Source organism: Colletes gigas, unplaced genomic scaffold (genome assembly GCF_013123115.1).
Source record: "Colletes gigas isolate AHSC1104 unplaced genomic scaffold, ASM1312311v1 Colletes_gigas_Sc00033, whole genome shotgun sequence".
Classification (NCBI taxonomy): domain Eukaryota; kingdom Metazoa; phylum Arthropoda; class Insecta; order Hymenoptera; family Colletidae; genus Colletes; species Colletes gigas.
Window position 1 is genome coordinate 1,709,505 of NW_025106662.1, and position 20,407 is coordinate 1,729,911.

At 43.4% G+C, this 20,407-nt stretch overlaps 1 protein-coding gene across 13 annotated transcripts in view; it reads left to right on the plus strand.

Moving 5' to 3' along the window:
* Positions 1-20,407, plus strand: part of LOC122402145 (tyrosine-protein phosphatase Lar) — a 564,511-nt gene that overhangs the window by 535,824 nt on the left and 8,280 nt on the right. For 8 of the 13 annotated variants that reach the window (XM_043404713.1, XM_043404716.1, XM_043404711.1 and 5 more), the window contains 12 exons: positions 583-693; positions 2,328-2,603; positions 2,986-3,270; positions 4,860-4,883; positions 5,429-5,529; positions 6,236-6,565; positions 6,706-6,856; positions 7,924-8,220; positions 17,458-17,597; positions 17,668-17,870; positions 18,756-18,922; positions 19,028-20,394. In XM_043404713.1, the coding sequence (XP_043260648.1) occupies positions 583-693; positions 2,328-2,603; positions 2,986-3,270; positions 4,860-4,883; positions 5,429-5,529; positions 6,236-6,565; positions 6,706-6,856; positions 7,924-8,220; positions 17,458-17,597; positions 17,668-17,870; positions 18,756-18,922; positions 19,028-20,394 (3,452 nt within the window). Of the gene's footprint in view, positions 1-582; positions 694-2,327; positions 2,604-2,985; positions 3,271-4,428; positions 4,466-4,859; positions 4,884-5,428; positions 5,530-6,235; positions 6,566-6,705; positions 6,857-7,923; positions 8,221-17,457; positions 17,598-17,667; positions 17,871-18,755; positions 18,923-19,027; positions 20,395-20,407 lie in introns of those variants that run through there. The other 5 variants (XM_043404720.1, XM_043404721.1, XM_043404723.1 and 2 more) reach the window with 5 other exon arrangements.

Here is a 20,407-nt window from a genome sequence, read left to right on the forward strand (position 1 = left end):
TAACTGATAGTTTCGTGTCACCACGCAATATGCCCGATATACTACATGATATACGTAAACACGTTAAAATGCATCGTTTAATAACGTCGTTTTCATTTGTCATCTACATATAGAAAGTTAATAACATTTTAACAAAACGTTCGACTTATTCTCAGCTATACGATATGGTGACAGAGTTTGTGTGCAAATCTCATGGACACCCTCTATGTAACAATAATACTATGCATTCGAAGTTATAAAACTATCAATGAAGTATATTCATTGTGCTAATTTCTCTGATTTTTTTTCATCTATTGAAAGACCATTTTCTAAACATGTCGATTATTCCAAAAATATTCCGAAAGTTATTTAACAAAATAATCGTGAAATTAGATAACCTGTTATACGATATAGTATTTCGAATATGACCCAGCCTGCTTCGACATATGTTAAGCGCGTTCTGTTTCCTTTGAAACGTATTCCGGGGCCATCGTTAGGAATCATTAACGAATAGAACACGGGACCAAAGAAAGGGTGACTGCGTCGAAGGGATCGATCGAAACAAAAATTTTAAAGATTCTCTCGCTTTGTGCGTGTTCCCAGGCGAGCTGCAGATTACTGCATCCGAGGAGATGGATCAAGGAAAATACGAGTGCGTGGCGAACAATTCTGTCGGCACCGAGTACTCCAAAACGGCCATGTTATACGTGAAGGGTAAGTTGAAATTTGATCCGAACATACAGCTACGTGAGGAACGTTTGAAACGAAATCTCAATAAAGAGGTTCTTATCTCTGTTGCCGTCGACTACGACGAGGCTTTAAAAACGGTGCGCGAGTTCAAGCCTGGTCCGGTAAACCCAGTCGTTTTCCTGGTTGTAATTAAAATTAACGCAACGTAATTAAACTAAGCTGACGGCACAAAGGATTCGCATGCTTGGAATTGCATTGCAAACGTTACACAGGAGACAGGACGTTTCTCGCGATGACTCGCGTAACGATTTCGCGAAATTTGAATATCACAATGTTATAATTTCTGATCATTTAATAATCAGTAATCTTATAGATTCTTCGTAATAAATTTTATCGGATCAATTTTGCCCTTTGCTATATCAGCAACCTTGCCAATGTTGAATCTTGAGCATAATCGTTGGCCTATCGTACCGTTAAACAAAGTTATTAAAGGAGCAACGAGTCTCTTGTTCCAAACTTTCGTTATTTTCCTTCTATATTTCTTCTGTCCTCGATAACTGCAATCATGTTGACGTTTTACAAGTACACGAACCTTTAAAACAACATTCGATGTAGCCAATCGCAACTAGACGACGGATGTTCCGTGCAAACGCATATGTTTAATCCGAAGTCGAATGGATACCGATTCGGATGTTGAAAGATTGCACGTGGTGTGCCGATTAAACTAAGGTTCGAAGGACCACCCCTTCTTCAGGGGACTAACGAGACTGACTGTACGAGAGTGGTTGTATTATATTTAAAACTCAACAAAATATACACGTGACCGCGCTTATACATAGACTATGGAAGGCTAGCGCACTATCTGATAGTTGAAAATGGTAAGGGCGAAATCACGGCATGCCGCCGTTTTTATATTGCTAACTTCTTGTGGCGGGGGTGCAGCAATGCCGACGTAGCTTGGCGTCCAAGGCGGAGGGTGCTACGTTTGGCAACTCCAGGGACTTTCCACCGCGTGCGTCGGTCCCTGGGCCTGCGTGCAAAACTAACTACGAACAAGGGAGGCCCAGGTATACGAATCCGAGCACGTGTGGGCCATCCGACAGTCCGCTGGAGTTGCAACCACTCGAGACTGTCTTCGCTGACCAAGTTTATGACATTTTATTCGATAAATGAAATTCTAACTTTGCCCATGTTGGCCTTGACAAAAACGCGGTCTTTGTCATAAGCCTGGTCGTCTCACCGAAGTCCAAACAGCATATTTTTATTGAAAACAGATAGAAAAATGGAACTTGGGCTGAAATTTGTTTCGTAGTTAAAGAGGTTCGGAAATATAGTTTATATTTTGCATATTTTTCACAATGCGTATGATTTACATATTTTAGATAAATAACGTATATACGAATGTAAACATAAACAATTCATTGAAGAAACGAGATTTAATTCTGCAAAAAAGAAAAAACGATAGTTCTAACCGTGACAATAAACGAGCCAAAAATGAACTGAATTTATAATTTTTCGAGTAAGTGTTACTAAAATCGATAAGAACTGTTCAAATAACATCCCCCAGCTTATAACGCTTCGTTTGGATCACATGGTAATGTTGTTTAACGATAATAATAAATGGATAAATAATAAATAAATAACCGTTTGCCCCCCAGTTCGCCGCGTCCCACCTTCGTTCTCCATTCCACCACCTGCCATGAAAAAAGTAACGCTGGGCTCGTCTTTGAACTTGACCTGCGTGGCAGCCGGTGCTCCTATGCCCTTCGTCAAGTGGAGAAAGGAGCCAGCGACTGATTTAACGCCGGACGACAAACTGCCGATCGGAAAGAACGTTCTTGTGCTCACCAACGTCCAAGAGTCAGCCAACTACACGTGCAAGGCCGTCACCTATCTCGGGGTGATAGAAGCTACCACGATGGTGAAAGTTCAATGTTCGTATTTAGATGGATCGAAATCTCACGTAAATCCAGAGATCACATTAGCGGGCTAACAGACTACGTAATGTACAACGATCAATCACGGTCGTTGGTCATACTCCGCGAACCGTAGCACGCGATTCTGTTTCGATGACTAATCAATTAATCGACTCGTGTGTCACGTCGAGAGGTTAAGGACAATGTACTTTGTACGTTTCCTTGCTTCGTTTGTTCTTGCTAAACACCGTTTCCAACCCGCTGTGACGATCGAAAGTTTCTCACAGTGATGATTCGTAAAATGAACGTTCATTTTAAGAATCGTCACTGCATCGCGAGCAAATGCACGGAAGTTGTATCAATTAAAATCGTTGGTTGCGCGATTGCTTTTCGGTTCCAGCTCTGCCAAGCGCTCCGGAAAACGTTCAAGTCTCCGACATCACCGCGACGTCCGTGAAGCTCACATGGTCGTACAAAGGTACCGACGAGCTGCTCTACTACGTGATTCAGCACAAACCGAAGCACGTGAATCAGGCATTCGCCGAGATATCGGGCATCACGACGATGTACTACCTGGTCCGGAGTCTCAGCCCCTACACGGAGTACGAGCTCTACGTGATAGCCGTGAACGCCAACGGGCGTAGTCCCCCAAGTGCCCCGGCGATAGTCACCACTGGCGAGACGAGTCAGTACAACTTTCCGATTAAGAATTTCTTTTCTTCCTTCCGTTAGCATCGGCGATATCAACCGGCTTCGCAATAATCGTCTGTCTTGTCGATTCAATTACCGCTCCAGGTTTTTTTCAGGAGCGTTCTTCATGCGCACAGAGGGTCACAAACGCGAAAATGTTGCTAAAGATTGTTATAAAGATATATACACAGTTACTCCCACTCGTATTCCCTACACTATTATGATGGTGATTGCACATTATTGTACGCTATAAATGAAAAGCAACTCTCTTATGAATTCTCTTTGTACATATATGTATACATATATTTTGACCAAATGTTGTTTATTATTTTGTAGTATTAGTATATATGATAGGGAGGTATGAATAATATAAAACAGTAAACAAATCAATCATATCGTGATCGGACCAAAATCAGTGTTTCTAACATGCCACCATCATTGATAAGTTTTGTTTAACTTTGTCCCATTTATAGCGAATCGCCATTACAGTGTATGAATACAAGTGAGAGCAACTGTATATACATATAATAACAATGGACAGCACTTGAAATGATAAAAATAACATACGTTGATTAAAAGAGCGAAAGCGACGATTCCACTAGCCAAAGTCAAGGTACTAAAGAGAAAGTTATCACTATAATAATCAAGTAATAAATGTGAAAAGAATTCTTGTACAATTCATTAAAAACAATCGTGTATTATCTCGGTTTTAGCCACTTTCTCAATGTTTCTGGCCCACTGTGCTTCGTCGGGATCCACACCAAACACCTTGCCACATCATTCGAGTCGACGGATTCTTTCGAGACAGTTTAAAGTGCATTCATAACTATAAACGATTCGACTCGTCTCGAACGAATCTCTGTCCACGACCAAAACGGTAAACGTCGTTTGCCATACGGTTATTTTGAATCGTATAACTTCGCATTTAATTCGTACGTCCCGTAAAACATGCGAGCCCTCGCATGACGAAAAGAAGAAAACAGCACGAGCGGCACACGTTGGGTTTTCTCGCGAAACGAAAAGCGAAAAACGATAGACTGGTGTATCAATACCGGCAAACGCGTACGATATTTTTGCACGTAGATAATATTTTTTGCACCACAAAGGAGGAACAAATTTTGACACGTTTTTTGAGGGAAACTATACCTTTTTTTCCATGCTGTCCGCCGTGGACGCACGATTTGATTCATGTAAGTGACAAGAAAGTTTTTTTCCACCTATCACCAAAAATCACCCCCCTCTATCTGTGTTGCACCATGTATTAGTGTTTTTGTCGGATCGTATTCGGCGCGTCGCGGCTTCGACGTCTCGTTTTCGCTCTGTATTTTTCCGTCTCTGTCTCTCCCTTGCCCCTCTGTACCATCGACGTCTCTCCGTCTCTTTTTCCCGGAAAAGAGAAAAACCAATACGCGGAGAGACAGCACGCGAAATTGCACCTTTCCTGGATATAGTAGCGCACTCTTCACACCTCGTGAAAATACGAACCGGCCGCAGACCGCAGTCCCGCTATTCGTATTTTCACCGCGCATAATGCTATTTATTCGTTGATCATTGAAAATAATCGTTCATAATTTTTTTCAATAGCGGAATCGACAAATGGAGGTGCCAGTAAGTTCAACTATATACTAAGAGTGCTGTAGCTCATCTTTTTTTTACTTTTCTGTTCGTGGTGGTTTTTTTTTATGTTTTTTTTTAATTTGATTTTTATTTTATTTTCGTTTCTTTTATAAATATACATATATATATTATACATGTATCCTCCACTACTTTTACCTACTCGGGAAGCACGTACACGTATTCATCGATCATTCGCACACACGCACACGTTCACACCTCTGTTATTCAAACAATTATGTACTTGTAGCTAATCACCTGCAATGCGATATATGTACATGTGGTTTTTTCTGTTTCGTATTTTTCATCGCAAAGTTACACCGTAGTCATGATACCACGGACATCGTAGTAAAGGCAACCATTGTATACCTTTTTCTTTTTGCCTACTTGGAACGAGTGTTTTTTTTTTTGTTGGTTATTATGGTATTCTTTTCTCGGGGTTTACTTGTACTATCCTCCTGTCCCGTGACTAACTAGAATGGCTTGTCCTTTCTGAGAATGCGTTCCAAGAAGTATCAAAAATCGTTTCTTCGTTCTAGAACCTGGTACTGCGCCGCGCAAGGTTCAGGCCCGACCATTGAGTTCCAGCACGGTGGTCATACAGTGGAACGAGCCAGAGACACCGAACGGTCAAGTGACGGTTAGTTTATCATTCTTTTTAAACATTTTCTATTGTCGAGCAAAAACAAAAAACTGAATCCTACGTATTACAAAATTTTTACGCCTCAAAATAGTAACGAAGGAACTTTTTCTTCCGTTGTCTTTACTAAATTTTCAAATTTGTTGTAAAAAATGATACCAGAAATTTATTGAAATATACGCCACTTTCCGAATGGTTGTTATCAATTTAATTTATGTAACTTGTATTTGTTACTGCGGTCCAAACTATTTTTCATGAGAAATTATTAAAACTAGAACGTTTTAAACTAGGTGCAAAATTTTTTCGCCATAATTAAAAAATTTCAAATAGTTTAAAAAAAATTATTTTTGATTTCGGGGATACAGTACAATCATTTTTGATGAATACACATACCCTCAAAATCCTACGCACTTTCGAGGAAAAAATTCTTTACCGAAAATACAATGTCTGACCAACGTTGATTCACTCCCCTGAAATTTCGGCGAAAATGGAATATTTCAAATTGTTCTAGAAAAATTATTTTTAGTTGCAGGGGTCAAGTACAGTCATTTTTGGTGATTATACATACCCCCGAATTCCTATGCATTTTTTAGGAAAAAATTCCTTACCGGAAATATAATCTGTGACCAGAAATGTTTCTGTATTATGTTTTCCTGCCAATTCCGTGAAATAAAATACAAAATAAAAACATTCAATACTTTCATAGGGATATAAAGTATACTACACGACGGATTGGAATCAACCAATGGCGTCCTGGGAATATCAGATGGTGGACAACAATCAGCTAACCACCCTGTCGGATCTAACGCCGTACATGATCTATACAATCCGAGTGCAAGCGCTGACGAGCGTCGGTCCCGGTCCTCTGAGCCTGCCCGTTCAAGTAAAGACGCAACAAGGGGTACCGAGTCAACCGGAAATGTTGACGGCGGTAGAAATCGGGGAGACCAAAGTAGTACTCCAATGGAGTAAGCCAGCTCTTAGCGCGGAAAATATCCTCAGCTATGAGCTATATTGGAACGATACTTACGCAAAGGTAGGAGCGATTCAGCGAAGTTGCTCTTCTCTGCCCCATCCTCAGACTCCTCCCCAAACCCGCCCCTCGTGTCTGCTAGCCGAAAAGGTGATCGACGACTCGTCGAAACTTTATGATCCGCGAGCACTCGTTGTTTTCAGGAGAAGCATCATCGAAGGATACCCGTCGCCCAAAACTACACGCTGATGAATCTCTATCCGAACACGCTGTACTACGTTTGGCTGGCCGCGAGAAGTCAGAGGGGGGAGGGAGCAACGACGATACCATATCCGGTTCGCACGAAACAGTACGGTAAGCAGATAACCAAAGACCGGCAGAACGAACGAAAAGAAAGAGGCGAGTTCACGCAGCGAGGAGTGCCGTACATAGGTCGATTCGCGATCGGTCGATAGCACCGTGGACGATGCTAGCCGGTGCAAACGATGCTCACTTGTCCCCCCGAGGATGCTGTCAGACGGGATCGCGAATCGTCCTGGCACAGCAGGTAGGAGGTGCTGTAGCGCTAGACGCTCCCGCAAGTAGCGTAAGCTATTCACATTGCGCGCCACCTTGTAAAGAATCAGTTGATACACGAGTAAATAGACATCCGGCACCGCCGATTTCATTGAATAGGAGGGGGTGAAGGGGAAAAAAAAGAAATACAAGAGAAAGACGGGAATAGAGAGTATCGTTGAACCGTGAAGTGTGGGAGAGTGAGAATGATTGCATGCGTTGCAAATAAGAAAGCCGTTTTTGGATGCCACTTTATATATATATCTCTATATATATATACGTACATATCATACATATAAATTGCACTAAGCACTGCATTGATATATGTGTGCATTTTGGGCACCTCTTTTCATTCTCGATAACGAATGGTTTACACGTCCGTTCTTAAGTTTTTCATTGTCTCGTTTCCTTGTGAAGTAAGTTCTACGCACGACGATCGTTTTAAACGATCGTCATGGCAAACGAAAAAAACAAATTTACTCTAATCACGTACTTTTTCGACTGTTCAAGGATCGACTTATGAGTTTTTCCTTGAGTGATTCACCACTCTGAACCTTGACCAATCGTCACGTAATGTTTTTTATTTTCGTCCCCCCGCCGTCAGTCGGGTTCGAACGTGGCCTGGCTTCGAGGCTCGCCGAGCTCCTCGAATCGAGCACGCGACGATTCGTTCACAGTGTTTGCCTATTTCGAAAAGAAAAGTTACCGACACACGATTTCCGGATAAACCGAACGCCCCGACGAATTCTCGCGAATGCTCGATTCGAGGCTCGGTAACCGAAATTCGTCGCGATCGTCCGACGGCTGACGATTTCCCTACCTCGTTTTCGTTTTGTTTTTCCCCCCTATAACTGAGTGTTATACAGTCCCCGGGGCTCCGCCTCGCAATGTAAACGGACGAGCGACCAGCCCGACCTCCATATTGGTAACATGGGAACCCCCGCTTGCCAATCAATCGAACGGGATGATCGTGTACTACAAGCTGCAAGTCGTCGAGAGCGGACGCTCCGACTCGGAGGCGAAGATTATCAAACTGAATGACACGCGATTCGAGTTGGACGAACTGAGAAAGTGGACCGAGTACCGGATTTGGGTATTGGCCGGGACCAGCGTAGGTGACGGGCCCCCGAGTTACCCTATCACGATCAAAACTCACGAGGACGGTATGTATCACTAACGTTAACTTAACAACCCTTCTACGTTCTCACGAGGCTGACGAAGAGTGGCGCATGAAACCACCCCGCACAGAGAGAACTCTCACCGAATCTACTTTACGATCGTTTGGTAACGATGACCGAAAACGGACTCGATCGAACGCGTAGAATTTCAAGCGCCACGCTTCGCGTGTAAAGATACTCTTGCGAAGGCGACGTGTCGCGATACAAGAATCATAGAGTTCGTCGCGCAAGAGCCAAAAATATAAAAGCCCGCCAAAAATCAGTCCGAAGAATAAATCGCGCGATTACTAGTGCGGGTTGCGATGACACGCCCTGTTATTATCGAGACGGCGATAAACATTCGGTCCGCTGTTAAATTACACATACATATATTAAATGTATTTTCGATTTCAGATTCCGCTAACGTCTCTTCGAAACCTGTCTCTTCCTATACGACTACACAACAACTTCTATCCCCTCTTTTACGATTTTACGTTTCACTCTGTTTTTCTCTATACAATGATTTCATATCTCTTTCGACAGATGTTTTCCTGTGTTGCCGTTATATATTACATTATTATCGTTGCATTCCATTTAAATTTTCATTCGAATTGTATATTGATATTGTACAGATACGTAAAGCTTTCCCTCTCAGGCCACCTTTTGTGATTCATTTACGCTTTCGAGGAACGAACATGTCGAACGTCAGACCCTTGTCTCGCGCGACGAACGACGCAAAACGCGGCCCTTTTTTTCGATTACTAATGCAACCATTGATTTTTGTCGCGCGAACGCAACTTTTGAACGCGCGAACAAATTTTTGTCGCGTATATTCTCTCCTTTTAAAACTGGTCCATCGCTCTCCTATCGCTTTTCTGGCACAACCCACGATCTCCCACTTTTTTGGACGGGACGCGGCAACCCAACGCGCGGCGAGACGCGAAAATCATGTTGGCCCTACTTTTTTGGCTGGCGAGATTTTATATTTTTGGGATTTTTGCGACAACAAATCTCCACGGATTTATTCTGTGCTCCCAGACGCCCCGAGATCCCCGCCCACACCCCCCGGCCCCTCTATTAGTGTGTCCCAGACATTTTTTCCAGGTGCACGCAGCCACGGATTTTTCAGAAGCTGATAACCGATTTTTGAACTCAGCTATACATTTGCAAACAGAGAAAAAAAAAGATAAAGTTGCAACCAAAAAAAAAAGAAAAAAGAAAACCGTATTTTCTAACTATTTTTACAGGGCCTAATCGCAACTCTCCCTTTGTTCGTTGCCGTTGGTTTTTTTAACCCCCCCGAGCCCCACTTTTGAAACTTGGATACCCAATTTAACACGCTAACTAATGTTATACTTTAATTATACTCACTCAAGTGTTTTTGTCTTTCCTTAAAGCATTTGCAGGAGGATGATCCAGGTTTTGAACAGCTAGTTTTTAAGATTTATTCGCACTAACGTATTATATCGACTGTCTAATGATATGTACTCATTCACGCTCAATGTTCTTTCTGGTGGTTACCGTGGTTACGTCAGTAAAGATGTTTCGTTTCTCTCTTTAGTTCGTTGACTCACTCTTGCCACGTGTTATGGAGATAGAGACCAAGCTGACCGTCCCGATACATCTCTACAGCATTATTTTCACCGTTGCGGAAAAATACAAAAAAAAAAGAAAAAAAAAGATGTATGGAAACGGTTATTGCCGGCGAGCTTTCGCGTGAAATTACAAGTTCGGTCGGTCTCGAAAAATTTTATCGGTTGGAAATAATGACTGTGTACGAGGGCGGCAGCTTGCCAGTGAAACGCTTACGTATATATATAAAAAACTATAGCGTATGTATCACACACAAAAAATATATATATATAACGCACTTTTTTCACTATATACATATATACATATATACAATACACAATATATATATATATATATATATATGTATATATATTTCTATATCTCTGATATATAAGGCTCTTCTGTCTTTAGTTAAAATTTAGTTCTACCTATTGTTTGCACATGTTTAGAGCATGCCTTCGTTTGTTTAACAATTCCTCCGATTTCACCAATCTCTCTCTCTCTCTTTCTCTCTTTCCCCGAAGATCATTGTCTCGAACCCCCCCAACATCACCGTGACTACGAATCCATTCCACAACGATATTTCCCCGCCACCAAACCTGAGAAAACAAACCGTCGAGCTACGTCGAGTCTGCGAAACCATAAACGCCCCCACCGTAATCACGATTAAATCCTCGTATCCAATGAATGGCATGCCGATGCACGAAGAATTTTTTGCTTTTCGTTTCATCTTCTTCCCGACCTTCTCCTCTGACGGTACCGCGCGACGGTACTGCCCCCCCCCCCCACCAAAAAAAAAACACCCTGCATGGTAAAGATTTTTTTCGCCACTCTAACCACCCTCGCCACTCTCTCGACTAATCTCCTCGACGAACAAAAAGAAGCATGGACGCGAAATCGTACGACGATACAGGCAATATTAAATGGTATCGGTGAGAAGGGACACTTTTTCTCTCGGGCGTCGTACGACAAACAGGAACGATCGTTTTCCCCGGGTGAAACGAAAAGCGAGAACAAACGCGTAGAATCGCGCGGAAAGACAGCCGGTCGTGTATAGCCGCGCGGCGCGGTTCTTTTGTCTTGAAAAATAATCGAAGACCTTGGTTGGACGCGAAATCGGAATCATTTGTTGCGAAGAGCATTGTCGAGGCGTCATTGTCGCGGGAAAAGTCGTACGAACGCGTCTCTAACGACATTCCCTCGAACCTTTTGCACTCGGAACGCCCGGGATCCTCTTTCGTTTCACACTCGCCCACACACCGTCGCCCCCACCCCGCCCACGCCCCCTCCCCCTCCCATCCCCCGAACTTCCCAGTTCCTCTCGTGCATTGTCCCGTTCACGGACCGACCGATCCAACCGTCCACCCTCTAAGAGCAGACTCGGCAAAGCGAGGCGGAACGATAAAAAGCACTGCTGAAAGCACCCTGCCGTGTAAGCTCGCACATTGTCAAGCACAAAAGTTCACCGTCGTGTATACGTATACTCGTTCGTTATTGTTATTGTCGCCGCTAGTACCACCACCACTATACTATAATTATATTATTCTAAACGTATTATCGATCTGCATATATATATATATATATATATACAATTACTCCCTCCACCCCACCCCCCAACCCGCTCGTGTTCGTATGCTGTAATGGGGGTGATTCGCTACAAATGAAAAGAAACTTATTTTTACCCGAACGTTGGTCATTACGTTCCACTTCTCTGTTTACGAAGTTTGTTTCTTTTTTTTTTTATATTAACGGGCTAGCAACGGCCGATTGCAAAAATATAAACACAGTATACTAATGGTCAACGATAACGCCGGTATACCTGAGCTTCGTTTCCCAACGATGCACGATCGTCGACAAGTTTTATTTTGTAATTTATTCATACCGTCGCAAGTTTTTATTCGTTTAGCGAAATCGACATTACAGCGTACGAACGGGAGCGGGGAGTAACCGTATATATACATATATATATTTTGTATCAGCATCACTATGAGTGTGTGCACGGGGCACCGGTAAATTTATTATTTTAGTCTTTTTTTTATCTTTTTTAATACGGGCACCGTTTTCGATCTCGCACCCATTACGCACGCATGTAAAGTCGCACACGCGTGTCGCGCACGATGAAAGGGCGTAGAGCGGATAGCTGGAGGGAGGATGAGACCGAGTATTTACGCACCTACGCACAGAGCCACACGCAGACGCACGCCTATCTCACCGTATACGCCCCCAGTAGAATGAATATATATATATATACATATATCTATCGCCACCACTGCCACGCACTACTTGAAAAGCACCCTTCGCTTCGAGTAAACAGCCTAAAGGCACTCGCGTGCACGCATGCACGTAGGTCGTGTGCGTGGCTGAGAATGTGTGTGCGCGCGTATTTACGAAGCCGACTCGTTCGTGCGTACGCGCGCGAGCGACTACACGCGCGCCCGATATTTACTCGCTCGACGTCCACGTATCAGCTAGCACCGTGTACGGCGCGTTACATGCATACATGTACATATATATGTGTGTATACAGACGCGTGTCTAAATATCAATTGTCGTCGCGATAGTCGATGCGATATATCGTGCCCGAGCACCAGCACCGAAAGCACCCACGAAAAGCACCCCTCCCCCACTGTCGATTGCCGTGCAACATGATTCGCGCCCTCTCGAGGTGATCTCGAAACGACCGCGAGTCTTTTCGACCGTCGACTCGCGATTGCTCGTACCGTTATCGATTTTGGTCCAGGACCGGCCGGGGATCGATCGCGTCGCGTCGAGATCACGACGGGCGAGGCGCGCGTGCGTGAATGTATGAGAGATTGCGTAAAAGAGAAGAACGGGATGCAAGAGTAAACGACGCGTTAGAAAAAGAAACGCGTGGGGAAAATACGTGGGGTAACAAGAACTAGGGTGAAAAAGATTCGAGGAATCGGGGCGGCGACCAATCGCGTACTTCGATCGACGAATGCGTTTACATCTCGAAGAGCGCGATCGTAATCGGGCGACGAGCAGCACAATCGTGTCGCGTGGGATGGGGAAGCACCGCGTTGGAAGAACGTTTACTTTGAAACATTTGAATACCAATATCCATACGATCTTCTTCATTATCTTCATCCGTTTTAGTCGACAGCCACGAGTCCAGTGGCGGAAGAAAGGTATTTCGGTCTCGATCCGGAGAGCTTGAGCCGTGCTCGTCAACGGTGATCGTTTCCACCGGGTAAAGATTAATTACTATGGTTTTTTGTACGTCTGACACATATTCCTGTGTCGCGAGACCGCAAAGTTTTTGCATATGTAAACGATCCGGTGTAAATGAAACTCCCGTCGACGAATTGGGGCCGATTAATAGGTTGCCGCCGGATACGTTCTCTCCGGTCGATACCGAACACCCCGATGGATCATTAACGCGGTATTTCATTAATTTTTTACACTCACCAAAGCTCGTTGGAATGATATCACTCACACCAGCCCTTTCTATATATATTGTCTATACGTGCACCTTCGTTCTCTGCATGCGAAACACCGACCTGTTTCTCCGTCTTCTGCCTCTGTAAGTTAACCATCGTAATCTTTGATATTGAATTACTATTTTTAATCGATATGTATAATACGTTCTTTGTATCTAACGTATACTGCGTATTATATATACTATTTTACATTTATACGTATTACATTTTTATATCGTGTATTGATACTTGTTACATATTCTTTTAGGTATCTAGAAAGAGTACACCTTGTATATGTATGTTTTTTTTTACGTTTGTATTTAAATATTCCAACACGACTTGCAGTTAAAGTCGTATCTCTTTCTACGTGCAGTTACTCCCTTATAATGGTGATTCGCTATAAATGGAAAGAAACTCTGTCAAGAATTCTTTTTTATATGCTGTTCGTTACACTGTGTGTTACTTCTCTATTTACGAAGTAGTATTTTTAATAATAACGGGCAAGAAGTATTCAATTACAACCCCGATAGAGAAGTATAAATACTACAAACAATCTACAAATACCACCCATCCCAAAGTACCGTATTTGATGTTTTAACTTCGGTTATCAAACAAGAATGTTTTCAACCTGTTGACAAGTTTTCCGTTTAAATATCTCAATGTATGAAAAACATGAACTTACACCCGTTTCGAAAACAATTAATAAGAAACAAGTTTTTCACCCCATTTATAACGAATCACCATCGTAGCGTACGAATACAAGTGGGAATAACTTTACGTCCGAATATCGAGAAGTTCGATCATTACGGAAGCCTCTTCTCCATTTCTGTTTTCAAAGATCCAATTGAAAAGCTCCCAGCTTCCGAACGAAACGCATGCTTTCTTTCTCCCCATCTAGATTCCTTTTCGAATCCGCTCAGCTGCATCGATAAAACCGACAACCGAAAAAACCAATCCGAAATCCGAGTACGTATCGCGTATCGTGCACGCTCGATCCGACCCGATCTAAACGACACGCGTTCCGTTTCGCAGCCACATCTACGTGTGTTATTTTGCGAAGAATTTTGTGATTTTTGCCTGGGTGAATGCGCGGATGGATGCTGCTAGTGAAACAGAAAGGTATCGAAAGGGAAACGGAAATATTTTTTACCGTATTCCCGGATATTGCCCGGCCCTTTGCCTTTCTGACGATAAATCTCTTCCCAGCCGACGTTTTTTGCGGGTGACTTTTTGGCGCGGCGAAACAGAAAAAGACGAGAAAAAAAAACTAACGAACAATTTTTCCCACCCCCCAGAAGACATATTCTTCCGCCTTGCCGACTCGTATCCTCGTCTTTTGTCCGTGAGTTTTTACGTACGAAGAGGCGCAACCGCGAATCTTTTTTTCATCCAACGACTACTTCTCGATCGCTTCGATACGATGACGATAGCAAAACACACGGAGATCCTTAAACGGTTCATGCGTCCCAAATCACAACGAGTCCCAGCAGTAATCCCTTCTTCTTACATATTATTGTTTTTTATCCTTCCTAGCTTTCTTTTCAGTAGACATTTTATCATAGGTCTTCCCTCTCGACGCCTCGTGCCGCGAGGGAAAGAACTCACCACGGGAACGCCCGTTCTCCGCGTGTTCTATCATTTTTTTCGTTTCGTTTCTCGAATCCTTTCCATAATCATTATTAGGATCCATTTCGCCCGAGAGGTGCGTGTTTACGAACGCGCGAAAAAAATAAAAGAAAAAAAGAAACGAAAAGTCTTTCTCTCGACGGCAGGGGGCAGGTGGACATGAGCCTTTAGTTATTTCATATTTGGAGTAGTGATTGCGCATGCGAAAAGAAAAAAAAAAAGGTATATTCTCACATCTCCCGCCTCTCTGCGACCAACTGCAACCGAGGACCAAGCGATATTTTTCAATTTAACGATCGATTCGAAAGAGAATTTTGTCCACCGACATTCCTCGGCAGAGCCAATATAAAAAATATTACGAACAGTGCAGGGGATGGATACGATTGGAATCGAGCGCGTGGGAGGGAGGGAACGAACGAACGAGCGAGTGCGCGTGTGCGTGATTTAACAAGAGAAACAGACAGAGATTCGTATAGATATTTTTTTTTTTTTAAATCCTAAATCGAAACAAAACGAATATGCCGTAAAAGAGGCCAATGTTGACGTTGATTAATAATCAGTAGTATGCTACCCACTGATATGCATAAACATACTAAATATTTTATAATTCTACTCAATATACGTGCGAAGTTGACACGAATTTTTACGAGTTTTTTTTCCCACTTTTTTGGCGACTTTTGGGGCGCAGATGAAAACAGTGAGTATCTCTTAGCTCGTCTCGAGTTGTGCCATGAATTTTCTACCTATTTAATCGTTTTCTCTATAGTTTACGTTTTTTCCGTCTCGTTCGCATATCGTCTGTTTTTTCCGTTTGTTTTTTTACGTCTGTGAGAGAGACCATTTTGGAGATGTCATTTTTTTCCACCCCATCTTTTTGTTGCTGCGGCCGGCAAGCAAATAATACGATTCAAACGAGAACTATTCGCGTGCAACAAAACGCTGCGACTGCGCGCTCGCCCAAAGTTTGTTTTTTGAGCCGCATACCGCGTACTGCACATCGTGGGTGTAATTCATACATGTTAACGATCGCGTAAATCGCGACGATAGAGCCGGGGCGATCAACGCTGATCCGATACTTCACCGTGAACAGCAATCGTTTGGGCTTTTCTTTATATCGTATCTAACCTTGCAACGCATTTGTTTTTTTTTTTTTCGTTTTTTAGTCTCTTTCCGTTCATTTCGTTTTCCTTTTGCGAGACTACGTAGATAAAGTTGCAGTTATTGTTCACGTACGAAACTAGGTAATACCATAGACAATGCTGAGAAGTTTTCGTTTCATTTCGTTTCTTTTCTCCTAACGAACTGGTTTTTGTCATTATTGCGTTTTCTGTGTGTAATGTCGATAAACATTTCCGGCCTCGGATACTGGATTGTCCATGAGATGCATCGTCTGTCGCCAATCAGAATCCGCGCGAGGGAAAACATCGTTTCGGGAACGAAAAACAAAAATGAAAAAAAAATAAAAATAACAAAAAAAAATTGAGTAAAAAGAAAAGAAAATATGGGGAATAGAGCAAATAGAGGGGAATGCGAAGCTTGCAAAAAAAAAAAAAAAAACAAACCGAAAAAAGAATAACGGTCGAACCGGCTTTGAAAACTCGTTGAAGCGACAAAAAATTATAGAAAAGAGAGACGATGCGGCAACGTTCTCGCGACAAATTATCGAAGCGGCTTGTCGATGTGGGGTAACTGTAAATACACGAGGATACGATTTTGTTACCCTTGCACGTCTATCGAAAAACACGAATGCACGAGATTCTGTTGGCACAATTTTCATCCACGCCCAGCACCAATGATCGTAGATCGCACATATTATATAATACATATGTATAAAACTGCTTCGTTTCTCGTCATGGACTCTCCAATATTGCCGTAGCATTATCGTCCAACGTAACCGCGCGCTTGCATCCCGATGACGTATTTATACGGGCGTTCATACATTCGCGTTCTCAAACCGAATGCAGAAATAAAAACATACATTATTGGTATTCAAATGGAGGATTATATCGTGCCGTAGGGACGTAGAGCATGAGGTACTCTGCGTACCTCGTAATATTGTTTGTACGTCGTTTTGTCCGTGTGTGATTGGTAGCATGTACATACGTTTCACCATTACTTTATCATTACTTGTTACTGTTCGACATTTTGCGTACGTTTATGGTTTTCTCTTCCGTTTGTTACACCGCGACGCATTACTTTCTTTCTGCTCGATCTTTTATCAATCGCTGTACGATGACGCTTTCGTTTGCCCGTACTCTTTCGCCATCAACGAATTACAATCGATTACCAATGACGAACGACTGACCGAATTATCATTTAAAATACAGGCTAAAAACATCGACGGAATCATTCTTTCGCGTCACACTTTGTACACCGTGTATGTACTTGCGTTTTCATCGCTTCTTCTCGTAGGACAGATCGCGTTAAATTTCGTTAAATTAACTACGTTTCACCTTATTTTTACGTTTTACAGGTTTCTTATTACGATATATTCATTTTATAACCCTTCACGTGCGATTGCGACTTTGTGTACATGAGCGTGCGACTGTGAGTGTGAGACGCGTCGAGGCTTAAAGTGCGCGCGCTAACTTTGCGTTGCGTTCCAGTACCGGGAGATCCCCAGGATGTCAAAGCTACGCCCATCAACTCGACCGCGATACACGTCGAATGGAAACCACCGAAACCGAAAGAACAGAACGGCGTGATAAGGGGTTACCAAATACACGTGCAGGAAGTGAGGGAAGAGGTGAGCGAAACGAGCGACAAAAGTGGACGTAAACAAAATTATTACGTTTTAATTGTCGTGTTTGTTTCAGGGAAAGGATCTCCTAAACGAACCGATACGACGCGACGTGCAAGAAGACGATGTGCTGGAAGTGACCATTGCCGGTTTGCAACCAGACACAAAATACTCGGTTCAAGTAACCGCCTTGACGAGAAAAGGAGACGGCAAACGTTCGACACCGGTTCACGTCAGAACACCTGGAGGTGTACCAAACAGACCTCATGTTACCGTCAAGTACGTTGAATCCCGGTTTCCCTCACAAATTCGTTCGCACGAAGTTATTATATTAACACTAAATTAATTAAATATATCAAAACGTGCTCTTACGTTACAACTAAACCTAGCTGTTCAAGATTGAACAGCAAACACGCATAGTAAGACATTTACATTTTACACGCAAGTAAATAAAATGGTGACATAGTAATTACATCCTGTGTACAAACTTCAATTCATTTTCAATTAAATACACAATTTATAATCCAGTTTTATTGTACACTAGTCGTTTGTTAAAACTTTTTTGAGTGCATAGAGTCAAAGTAAATTTAAAAATAAACATAGAAGACAGCATAAATTGTAGTAGTTGGTATAGTCATCGGATAGGGGATAAAATGCCCTTTAAAATGAGCCTTCGAACAAGCCGTTAGCTTTATTAGTTCCAGAGATATAACGATTTTAGTTTCAAGTCGATGCGGTGGCTAATTCCGAAGATATGAGGGTTCGAAGCGTTTGTTTACGTCGCGAGGTCAATGAACTCTCACTACGGCCTTGGCAAGGTCGTTCACCGCACGTGATCGTAGTAATTAGGTCACGACTCACACGTGAGAGAAAGGCCCAACGCAACGCGCCAGACGAAGACAGAGATAGTCGAATTAAAAAAATGACCTTTTACATAAATTGCGATATCTCGAAAACGGAAAGTCCGATCGTCAAAAACCAAAAACCATTTTAAAAAGGAAGATTTGCCGCCTCTAACAGTGGCTCAATTATAGAGAAAACACTAATACGTTGTGAAATAGTGGAAACTGAAGATTTTCTCCTTTCATCTTAGCTATATATATATTTCCTATGTACATCGGAAGCTAGTTAAAATCGCGTTAACAACACGACCGACGTTTTCAGAGTTCCGCTCAAAGATGGCGACGAGCTCGAGCTAGATTGGGCACAACCCACGCAAACTTTTGGCGTTCTTTCGGGCTACAGGATAAGATACGGAATTAAAAATCAGACGCTCAAAGAAGAATTTATCCAAGGAACGGATCAACACACCTACAAAATCAAGGGTCTTGGTAAGCTAGTTGAAACTTTACTTTTCCCCCAAACGATTCTCGTTTGTTTTCCGGTATGATAGCACTCGATTATGCGAACCGTTGACTTACGTGTTTTATTCGCAGAAGAACGGGGTGTAGAATACGAATTTAGGGTCGCTGGACAAAACGAGATCGGATTCGGGCAAGAGACGGTACAATATTGGTCCAGCCCCGAAGGAGAACCCAGCGGGCCGCCGACAAATTTGTCGTACTTCTTTCAAACGCCTGATACAGTATGCGTGACGTGGGACATGCCCCTCCGAAAGTACAGGAACGGCCAGATAATCGGTTACGACATTCAATTCAATAAGAAAAACGACCATTCGACGATCATCGACCGTAACACGACCAAGACGAGGGCTGTTTTCACGAACCTGGAAGAAAACACGGAGTACGTGTTTCACGTGAGGGCTCACACGTCGAAAGGCAGTGGCCCTTACTCGGAGAAGATCACGATAATAACGGACAAAGACATTGGCCGAGCACCGATGTCCGTAAAAGCGGTGGCCACGTCGGAGACCAGCGTGGAGGTTTGGTGGGAGTCGGTGCCCAATCGTGGGAAGATCGCTGGTTATCAAATCTTTTACACGACTACGGCCGTGGAGGACTTGGACGAATGGAAACAGAAGACCGTTGGTCTCACGGAATCCGTGGATCTCGTCAACTTGGAGAAGTTTACCCAATACGCGATCACGGTTGCCGCGAGATACAACAAAGTCCCCAGCCTAGGAAGGCTCAGCGACAAGGTGACCGTGAAAGTGAAACCGGAAGACGTTCCGTTGAATCTAAGGGCGCCTGACTCCTCCACCCACTCGATGACTCTCTCCTGGACACCGCCTATAAAACTGAACCCAGTCAACTATAAAGTTTCATTCGACGCCGTGAAAGAGTTCGTCGACTCGCAGGGCATCACGCAGACACAAAATGTTGCGCGCAAACAGATCCTCTTGGATCCCAGCGATACGACCACCACGATAAACGAACTGCAACCGTTCACCACGTACAACGTGAACGTAAGCGCGGTACCACGCGACGGACAATACAGGCCGCCCGCTAAAATTACGGTCACCACGCAAATGGCGGCCCCGAAGCCTATGGTCAAGCCAGACTTTTACGGGGTGGTGAACGGCGAGGAGATCCAAGTGATCTTGCCTCAGGCCTCCGAGGAATACGGACCAATTTCTCACTACTACTTGATCGTCGTACCCGAGGACAAGTCGACGATGGACAAGCAACCCGACGAACTGACGGAGGACATGATCACGGGCAAGGGCACCAAAGAGGAAAGAGCGAACGCCCCCTACATCGCGGCCAAATTCCCGCACAGGGACATTCCGTACACGTTCCACTTGGGCAGCGGAGAGATATACGAGGGCTACGAAAATCGGAAACTCGAGAAGAACAAACGGTACCGAATCTTCGTGCGCGCCGTCGTCGACACGCCCAGAAAGGTAAGACGTAGAA